This window comes from Esox lucius, chromosome 21 (genome assembly GCF_011004845.1).
Source record: "Esox lucius isolate fEsoLuc1 chromosome 21, fEsoLuc1.pri, whole genome shotgun sequence".
In the NCBI taxonomy this organism is placed as follows: domain Eukaryota; kingdom Metazoa; phylum Chordata; class Actinopteri; order Esociformes; family Esocidae; genus Esox; species Esox lucius.
In genome coordinates, this window is record NC_047589.1 from 4,500,276 (window position 1) to 4,510,758 (window position 10,483).

Consider the following 10,483-nt stretch of genomic DNA (forward strand, 5'->3'; position numbering starts at 1 on the left):
CCAGGGCGTCAATTTGTTTTTATGCCATTTCTATAATAAAAAAATTATAATAATTAGGTTTTGAAAAAAGGCTCTGTAATATTAAGTGTTTTCATCTATATTTTTCTAGACAATGTAAGTTTTTTAAGAAGGTATATGGGTGTCAAAACGTTTACAATACTGTATGATACAAAAATGTGTTTATATCTGTAAAATATGAAATGCTTCCTAAATTAAAAGTTTAACTCTTGTAAAATGAAAATTAGAAAATATGTTTATTTTAAATGCATGCTTTTTTTATTTCTGAATGAAAAAATTAATTGTATCATTCAAGTCACAGGTTTTTCCCATTGTATATGGTTTTATTGATCCCTCTGCACTCTCTAGAAGTCATCCTGTGAGTTTTATCAGCATCATGGGTTGATTTGAGGTTCAATGTCTGAGGAAAAGGAAAAGACAAATCAGTTAGGAATTTTGGGACCTAGCAGAATACACATGCAAAATCTTAATAAATATAACTTGCACTGTCAGTTTTTAACTAGTGTTAATTGATTGATTTTTCTAAATGACTTAAGTACAATGCCACTCAACAGTATTTTGCCCTCTTGGACTTTTCCACCATTTACTTTTTATATTTACATTGTCGTCATTTAGCAGAAGCGTGCATTTTAAAAGAGCTTGATGAAACAACCACACCGTTTAGTAATAAGTGCATTCTAATCAGTTAATAAGTCAGTGCGAGAAAGACCGTAGAAATAAACATAACACATAAAAAGTTAATAGAAGACAACAGCCAGAGGCGTTGGCAGTGGAACTATTGTAAGTGCTCTATGAGTTTTCTGGTCATTTTTGAGGATAAGCAGAAACTCTGCAATCCTAGCCTTTAATAGGAAGCTGTTTCTAACATTGAGCTGCAGGGCAGAAGCACTGCCTCAAAGAGCCCTAAAGTGGCTAATTGAAGGTGGCTAATCTACATACATTACATTATGACCACTGACAGGTAAAGGGAGAAACTCTGATAATCTCATTATCATGGCCCCTGTCAGTGGGCGAGATATATTAGGCAGCAAGTGAATATTCTGTCCTTAAAGGTGATGTGTTTGAAGCAGGAAAAATGGGCAAGCATAAGGATCTGAGTGACTATGACAAGGGCCAAACTGTGATGGCTTGTGGGGTGTTCCTGGTCTGCAGTGGACAGTACCTATAAAAAGTGGTCCAAGGAAGGAAATGCAGTGAACCAGCAACAGGGTCACTGATGCAAGTGGGGAGTGAAGGCTGGCCCATGTGGTCCGATCCAACAAATGAGCTACTGTAGCTCAAATTGCTGAAAAAGTTAATGATGGCACTCAAAGAAAGAAAGGTGTCCGAACACACTGTGCATCACAGTTTGTTGCATATGGGGCTGCATAGCCACAGACCAGTCACGGTGCCCATGCTGACCAAGGTTTGAGGAACACTACAACGAGCTCAAGGTGTTGACTAGGCCTTCAAATTCCCCAGATCTCAATCCAATCAAGCATCTGTGGGATGTGCTGGACAAACAGGTCAGTTCCATGGAGGCCCCACCTTGCAACTTATAGGACTTAAAGGATCTGCTGCTAACGTCTTGATACCACAGCAAACATTCAAAGGACTAGTGGTGTTCATGTCTCGACTGGTCTGGGCTGTTTTGGCGGCAAAAGGGGGATCTACACAATATTAGGCAAGTGGTCATAATGTTATGGCTGATCGGTGTATGTTGCTGAGCATGAACCTGAAGGAGGGAGTCACTGCCTTGATGTTAGCAGAGAAAGACAACGTGTTGTCTAGGGTCACTCCAAGGTACTTTGCACTCTGGGAAAAGGACACTGTGCAGTTGTCAACTATGATGGACATAGGGGACAGGCCTTCCAACGAAAGGAGAGCAGCTCAGTCTTGTCAAGGTTCAGCTTGAGGTGGTGGGTCGACATCCAAATGGAGCTGTCTGCCAGGCAGGCAGAGATACGTGTTGTCACCTGGGTGTCAGAAGGCGGAAAGGACAAATAATGCTGAGTGTCATCTGCATTGCAGTGATAGGAAAGACCATGTGAAGATAGAACAGACCCAAGGGGCTTGGTGTATTGAGAGGCAGGCCAAGAACCAAGCTTTGGGGAACACCAGTTGTAAGAGGCTGAGCGGCAGACACCTATCCTCTCCACGTTACTTGGTAGAAGCGGTTTGCCAGGTAGGAAGCAGTCCAAAAGTGAACGGAGCCAAAGAAACGAAAATCAGAGAGGGTGGAAAGTAGGATGCGATGTTTCACAGAGTCAAAGTCAGTGGATATATCAATGAGAATAAGAATAGAGATCGCCTGGGCAGTGTGAAAACCTTTTACCTTGAGGTGAGCAGTCCCCGTGGAGTGGTCGCTTTGAATCCTGACAGGTTAGGGTTGAGGAGATTGTTCTGAGAGAGGTGAGAAGAGAGTTAGGTGGAGGCAGCTCATTTAAGCGTCTTGGAAAGGAAAGACAGGAGTGATATCCGCTTTTAGTTTTTGACATCAAAGGGTTCAAGTGTTTCTTTCAGATGGGATCTTCTCTGGCCATCTGTTATACAACATTAATTCAAAATGGATTAAATAAGGAGTTTTTGCTACTGATCAACACAGTCCAAAAGTGAAAAATAAAATCTATAATTTCTTTGAATTACTTAAAACTACAAAACATTTTTTTTTAATTACATACATATTCACCCATTCAGTCAATATTTGGTAGAGATACCTTTTACAGCAATTATAGCCATGAGTATTTTGGATTAGACGCTACCAGCTTTGCACATCTGGACATATACATTTTTGCCCATTCTACTTTGTAAAATTGCTCAAGCACTGTAAAGTTGGATTGGGACTTTTAGTGAACAGCAATTTTCAACTCTTTCCACATATTCCCAATTGGATTGAGTTCCAGGCTTTTTCTTTTTGTTTTTAAGCCACTCCAGTGTGGCATTGGCTGTATGTTTGGGGTCATGTTTGGGGTCATTGTCCTTTTGGAAGATTCATCTTCTACCATGTCCTTGGTCTCTTGCAACATGTTTTCTTCCAGGATTGCTCTATAATTTGCTGTATCCATTTTGCCCTCTATTTCTTTTTCTTGTGTTGATCAGTGGCAAACAGAGTTGGGGAGTAACGGATTACAAGTACAAAACAAGAAATCAGGCAAGCCTAGTTCAGTTTAGGCGGTCCGGTATAAACAGTAACTCTAATCCGTAAAATTACCAATTTACAGATACTTTTGAAAAAAGATCTGATTACTTTTGGATTACTTCAATTGAAATTTTGAAAAAAAAAATTGATAATGTTTTAAAAACATCGTTATTTGAACCGAAATAACAATCTCGCGCTTTAGTTGTTGGGTGTGGTCATCATGCGCGCTAAGGTGGGCGTGCATAACCAGATTAGTGACCGATTAACTACTGGGCTTGCTGAGTAAAGACTATTGTTACAAAAATTCTAAGAAATCAATTCAGGATGCTCGTAATCTTGTCTAGCAACTGGATCTCCTCAATTCAATCATTGCGCTAGACATTAAAGCCTGGGTACAAGGTTAGGATTCCAGTGAATGTGTTAACCCTTTATATTTTATTACCAAATTAAGCATATTTCACAATGGAACTTTTGGTCTTCGGATCCGAAATTGATATCCAAAAATAACTGTATCCATGAAATTCCTATCCGACACACTCACAAGATCTTTTTTTTTTTTTTAAATAACCATCCAATCCGTGTGGGGTCCAAGGACGGCCATATCTGATTCCAAAATGTGCCAGAGATTAGGGTTTATCAGATCTAAATTGCATTAAATATATATCAGGAACAGGATTGGCTGAATTGTCACTACCTGAGTCACATTTTCAGAGTGGGATTCCAGGGCAGGGAATGGTCTGTGCTGCTAACCACCTCTCACAGGGCCTCATTTACTTAGACACCATATTTATATGGTACACCATATTTATTACTTTAGACACCTCATTTTACTTAAACACCATATTTACAGAACATTTTATTTTCCATGAAAAAATCATACCTACTGCACTTTTAACTTCAGCACAGTAAAAAAGGCCTGTTCTATTTCCTCATAGGCCCACTTAAGTGTTTCAAATTTTCTGGCAGTGAACATTAACTTTTCACATGCATTTAATTTGATTTTGGACAATCAAGTACATGATTTCAGTTTTTTTTTTCAGAATGTCCTCTCCAGTTGAAAACAAGTGCTATCTGTTTTAAGAATGCACTACGTATACAACTGCATATGGGATGTCATAGAGAAGTCAATAATAATGACATGTTCTACACTCCAGAGTTGAGGAGAAAGTAATGTTTGGTCACATCAAACACAGAAAGTCAGGGGTGTATGATATCATCTATTGCGTTGGCAAATAATATCTTACAGCCAATGGAATCAATGTTGCAAGTTCAGTAGGAGATCAAAACAGATAAAACATGTGGAGAGGAGAGATGAAAGCTCAAATATCCGTTGTTTTCAGGGTCCTTTACTTCTATGAAAATATGGCACAACTAGGATGGAAAAGAAAATGAAAACTTACCTATTAACACAAAGGGTGTAGTTTGACCATTCCTTTTGTGTCTCTGGATGTACAAACCATTGTCCTGATTCTGTACAAAACCTTGTGACTATTTCTGATAAAAGAAAAAGTATGATTTTGGTACATTTCCGGTTTTGTGGAGACAGATTATCCCTGAACAAAAAGCATGCTTAATGGAATCTCCATAAAGAAAACAGATATTAGTTCAGGACTGGGTATAATCAAAACTTAAACTAGTAGTAATAGAGTAGTAAAATGTTTTGATCTCTATAAATGTCTACCCATTACCAACTGAAGTACCTTGCATAAGGACTACAATTACTAAGCCTTACCTTGTTCGTTGAAATCTACAAAATATCCAGGGCAATTTTGCCATTCAAGTTTTCCAGCTGGAGTATCATCCCAACACCTCCAGCCGTCCCAAGTCCTGTTACAGTAGAGTCCTGAACCATCAACAAAATACCAGACACAACATGATTTACCTTTTTGCCTTATGAGTCAAATGTAAAGCAAAAGAAAAATGTGGTTTATATGTTTTTCACAATTGCCAGGTTTTTCAGAAATCCTGTTAAAGCATAAAAATGCCCCAAGCATATTATTATTAATAATATGTTCCTTAATAAAATTTGTATTCTATTCTTAGTCCGGTTCAGGATAATGAGTTAATCACACAGAATAGACATATTATCCATTACCTGACTCATTATAAGGTGGATATGTATTCATCCTTTCAAGGCATTTCTGTTCCTCAGCAACAATATACTGAGAGTAATTCATTTGGTTTGATTCTGTGTCTACCAAAGGATGGTTCTCTGTCTGTGAAAAAAACACACATTATTAACAACATACACAAACAGTAAAAATGTAAGCATTGTAACAAGGACAAATACAAAATTACATATTTAGTGTAAATGTAAGTACTCGTACCTGATTTCCAAACCCGTGTTTATTTTCCAAGGGTACCCTGCTCCCTAGTGGCCACTGAAAATAATACAAATATTATTATTTTGATATACAGCTTTGAAAGAAATTAAGAGACCACTCCAAAATGATCAGTTTCTCTGGTTTTACTATTCATGGGTATGTGTTTGGGTAAAATTAACAGTTTTTTTAATTCTATAAACTACTGACAACATTACTCCCAAATTCCAAATAAAAATATTGTCATTTAGAGTATTTATTTGTAGAAAATAACAAGTGGTCAAAATAACCCAAAAAATATGCATTGCTTTCAGACCTCAAGTAATGCTAAGAAAACAAATTCATATTCATTTTTCAACAACAAAATACTAATGTTTTAACTTAGGGAGAGTTCAGAAATCAATATTTGGTGGAATAACCCTGATTTTTTTATCACAGCTTTAATACGTCTTGGCATTCTCTCCATCAGTCTGTCACATTGCTGTTGGGTGACTTTATGCCACTCCTGGCACAAAAATTCAAGTAGCTCAGCTTTATTTGATGGCTTGTGACCATCCATCTTCCTCTTGATCAAATTCCAGGGGTTTTCAATGGGGTTCAGGTCTGTAGAGCCAGTGAAGCCAGAATTGAACCCTTCTTTTCCTCCCTCAAAGCTTTTCTTTTCAACACATTTGTCATGCTGAATATTTTTATTTTTATTTCAAATGAGGTAATTGAGGTACTACTTATACTGTTTTTGCAATCCAGCTGGTCCTACTGCAAGAGGATAGCTGTTAAATTAGATTTGGTTCAGGTAATCACCTTATCAGTACCTCATTAAGTAAAATGAGGTGTGCCTATATTGTAATTTAACAGACACTGGAATGGAATGGCTGCCATACATGTAGAGATGCTGATTTAAGAAAAATTAGGAGCGGACGCTTAATTTTTTCCAGAGCTGTATACACAGATCTGAAAAAAATTAAATTATATATATATATATATATATATATATATATATATATATACACACACACACAGTGGGGAGAACAAGTATTTGTTACACTGCCGATTTTGCAGGTTTTCCCACTTACAAAGCATGTAGAAGTCGGTCATTTTTATCATAGATACTCTACAACTGTGAGTGACAAAAATCCAGAAAATCACAATGTATGGTTTTTAAGTAATTAATTTGTATTTAATTGCATGACATAAGTATTTGATACATCAGAAAAGCAGAACTTAATACTTGGTACAGAAACCTTTGTTTGAAATTACAGAGATCATACTGTGACAACTGCAACCTCTGCTGGTTCACCTCCCCCTGCAGCGGGCGGGCCCCAGCGGTCGACGTCACCGGCCTTTTGACACCACCGTCTCATCATACATTTCACCTGTGTCCCGTTTAGTGCACCTGTTCCTCATCATCGCTGTTTCCCCCAGTATATATGTTCTCTCTGCTCCCCCTGTCTTTGTGTGTGATTGTCTCAACTGACAAAGAGCTGTACGACGCTTCGTCAACCATATATATATTGTGTATTTCTTAAGGATACCATTAAAATATCCTTCCACCACGCCTTCTCCTGCTCCTCCTTGTTCATCTAAACCCCGAAGCCGTGACACATATGTTTCCTGTAGTTCTTGACCAGGTTTGCACACATTGCAGCAGGGATTTTGGACCACTCCTCCATACAGACCTTCTCCAGATCCTTCAGGTTTCGCGGCTGTCACTGGCCAATACAGACTTTCAGCTCCCTCCAAAGATTTTCTTTTGGTTCAGGTCTGAAAACTGGCTAAGCCACTCCAGGACCTTGAGATGCTTTTTACGGAGCCACTCCTTAGTTGCCCTGGCTGTGTGTTTCGGGTCGTTGTCATGCTGGAAGACCCAACCACAACCCATCTTCAATGCTCATACTGAGGGAAGGAGGTTGTTGGCCAAGATCTCACGATACATGGCCCCATCCATCCTCCCCTCAATACGGTGCAGTCATCCTGTCCACTTTGCAGAAATGCATCCCCAAAGAATGATGTTTCCACCTCCATGCATCACAGTTGGGATGGGGTTCTTGGGGTTGTACTCATCCTTCTTCTTCCTCCAAACACGACGAGTGGAGTTTAGACCAAAAAGCTAAATTTTTGTCTCATCAGACCACATGTCCTTCTCCCATTCCTTCTCTGGATCATCCAGATGGTCATTGGCAAACTTCAGACGGGCCTGAACATGCGCTGGCTTGAGCAGGGGGACCTTGCGTGCGCTGCAGGATTTTAATCCATGATGGCGTAGTGTGTTACTAATGGTTTTCTTTGAGACGGTGGTCCCAGTTCTCTTCAGGTCATTGATCAGGTCCTGCATGTAGTTCTGGGCTGTTCCCTCACTTTCCTCATGACCATTGATGCCCCACGAGGTGAGATCTTGCATGGAGCCCCAGACCGAGGGAGAATGACCATCATCTTGAACTTCTTTCATTTTTGAATAATTGCGCCAACAGTTGTTGCCTTCTTAGAAAGCTGCTTGCCTATTGTCCTGTAGCCCATCCCAGCCCTGATGTCCTTACACAGCTCTCTGGTATTGGCCATTGTGGAGAGGTTGGAGTCTGTTTGATTGAGTGTGTGGACAGGTGTCTTTTATACATGTAACGAGTTCAAACAGGTGCAGTTAATACAGGTAATGAGTGGAGAACAGGAGGGCTTCTTAAAGAAAAACCTTTACATGCTTTGTAAGTAGGAAAACCTGCAAAATCGGCAGTGTATCAAATACTTGATCTCCCCACTGTGTATATATATATATATATATATATATATATACACTCACCTAAAGGATTATTAGGAACACCTGTTCAATTTCTCATTAATGCAATTATCTAATCAACCAATCACATGGCAGTTGCTTCAATGCATTTAGGTGTGTGGTCCTGGTCAAGACAATCTCCTGAACTCCAAACTGAATGTCAGAATGGGAAAGAAAGGTGATTTAAGCAATTTTGAGCATGGCATGGTTGTTGGTGTCAGACGGGCCTGGTCTGAGTATTTCACAATCTGCTCAGTTACTGGGATTTTCACGCACAACCATTTCTAGGGTTTACAAAGAATGGTGTGAAAAGGGAAAAACATTCAGTAGGCGGCAGTCCTGTGGGCGAAAATGCCTTGTTGATGCTAGAGGTCAGAGGAGAATGAGCCGACTGAATCAAGCTGATAGAAGAGCAACTTTGACTGAAATAACCACTTGTTACAACCGAGGTATGCAGCAAAGCATTTGTGAAGCCACAACACGCACAACCTTGAGGTGGATGGGCTACAACAGCAGAAGACCCCACCGGGTACCACTCATCTACACTACAAATAGGAAAAAGAGGCTACAATTTGCACGAGCTCAGCAAAATTGGACAGTTGAAGACTGGAAGAATGTTGCCTGGTCTTTGATGAGTCTCGATTTCTGTTGAGACATTCAGATGGTAGAGTCAGAATTTGGCATAAACAGAATGAGAACATGGATCCATCATGCCTTGTTACCACTGTGCAGGCTGGTGGTGGTGGTGTAATGGTGTGGGGGATGTTTTCTTGGCACACTTTAGGCCCCTTAGTGCCAATTGGGCATTGTTTAAATGGCACAGCCTACCTGAGCATTGTTTCTGACCATGTCCTTCCCTTTTTGACCTCCATGTACCCACCCTCTGATGGCTACTTCCAGCAGGATAATGCACCATGTCACAAAGCTCGAATCATTTCAAATTTGTTTCTTGAACATGACAATGAGTTCACTGTACTGAAATGGCCCCCACAGTCACCAGATCTCAACCCAATAGAGCATCTTTGGGATGTGGTGGAACGGGAGCTTCGTGCCCTGGATGTGCTTCCCACAAATCTCCATCAACTGCAAGATGCTATCCTATCAATATGGGCCAACATTTCTAAAGAATGCTTTCAGCACCTTGTTGTCAAACACAGTATTAGTATGGTGTTCCTAATAATCCTTTAGGTGAGTGTATATAAAATAATAATAACAATATTATATATTTATAATAAAATATATTTTATATTTGTATATATATTGTCAATATATATGCAGATATAAAAAATAATACTAAATATGAATACTTAAAAATTCTTCAAATTACCAAGGCTACTGAAAACTTTGGTAGCCAACAGTGGATTTGTTTGATAAATTTCAAACGAATACAAATCCGAAATTATCTGAGAATCGAGATACTGGGTAAACATATTTTTTATGTAATCAATATAGTTCAATATATAATATTATAGATTCCTGTGTGTGGCCAATGACACCAGATGAAGCAAAATGTCAAAGGACTCCAGATACAGTTGGTTGGATTTTCTAGTCTAACAAACTCATTTACCATGCAGTAATATTAAATGTTTACAATTTGTCTTTTTTTATAACTACATATGCTAAATCACCAGAGTGGATATGTAATGTCTTATAAGATATGTAATCTTCACTAAAGTAACTTGATGGCACAACAATTTCATATGATGTTTAAGTATCTATAATCCACATTTTCTTCCCTTAAATCAAAATAACATCAAAGTATGAATTTATGAAAATATTTTTAAAGCATATAAGCAATACATTTGTATTCACTGAAAGACAATCATTTCTTACTTGTGCAGACAAGACACCCAGGAGACTGAGCAATATTATTCCTCTCATCTTGCCTTCAATATGTCTGTTTCTTTCAGATAAAACTTGACAAGTTGGAATTTGTATTAATATGATCTGATCTGTATTACAGAAATGTATGGGCGTTTTCCAAATCTGCTGCCAACAGGTTAACATTGGCTGATATCTATTTGTACAGGAGAATGATTCCTGTAAGTTTGTGTTTACTCTCTTTAATTGGTTACCGAACACTGTTAGGAAATCCCATTGCCGGTTTGGAATGGAGAGAGTTTGTTAAAGAGAGAGTTTGTCCTAGATTCAGATTTGGGTGAAAGACATTATTCTCCTCTGTCACATGTGGAAACAAACTAAAAATGCATACGAAACAGCTGGTGGAACTTGGTGACTTCAAACTGGCACTATGCAAAC

The 10,483-nt window shown here is 38.8% G+C and overlaps 1 protein-coding gene across 2 annotated transcripts; it reads right to left on the bottom strand.

Annotated features, from left to right (window-relative positions):
- Nucleotides 1-253: 253 nt before the first annotated feature.
- Nucleotides 254-10,171, bottom strand: LOC105027608 (calcitonin receptor). 2 transcript variants are annotated; one of them, XM_034289191.1, is made up of 7 exons: nt 10,058-10,171; nt 5,464-5,517; nt 5,232-5,352; nt 4,869-4,979; nt 4,537-4,630; nt 2,333-2,448; nt 254-418 (listed from the first exon to the last, which is right to left on the bottom strand). In XM_034289191.1, exons 1-7 carry the CDS (start codon nt 10,103-10,105, stop codon nt 393-395), a joined length of 570 nt encoding a protein of 189 aa, XP_034145082.1. In that variant the 5' UTR covers nt 10,106-10,171; the 3' UTR covers nt 254-392.
- Nucleotides 10,172-10,483: the final 312 nt, after the last annotated feature.

Excerpts from the sequence above, each read along its gene's own strand:
- LOC105027608 (XM_034289191.1), bottom strand. The coding sequence starts at position 10,105 with ATGAGAGGAATAATATTGCTCAGTCTCCTGGGTGTCTTGTCTGCACAA. Across the intron at positions 4,980-5,231 it reads TCCACCTTATAATGAGTCAG|GACTCTACTGTAACAGGACT; the intron begins GTAATGGATAAT and ends TTGATGGTTCAG. Across the intron at positions 4,631-4,868 it reads TGTAGATTTCAACGAACAAG|AAATAGTCACAAGGTTTTGT; the intron begins GTAAGGCTTAGT and ends TTCTTTTATCAG.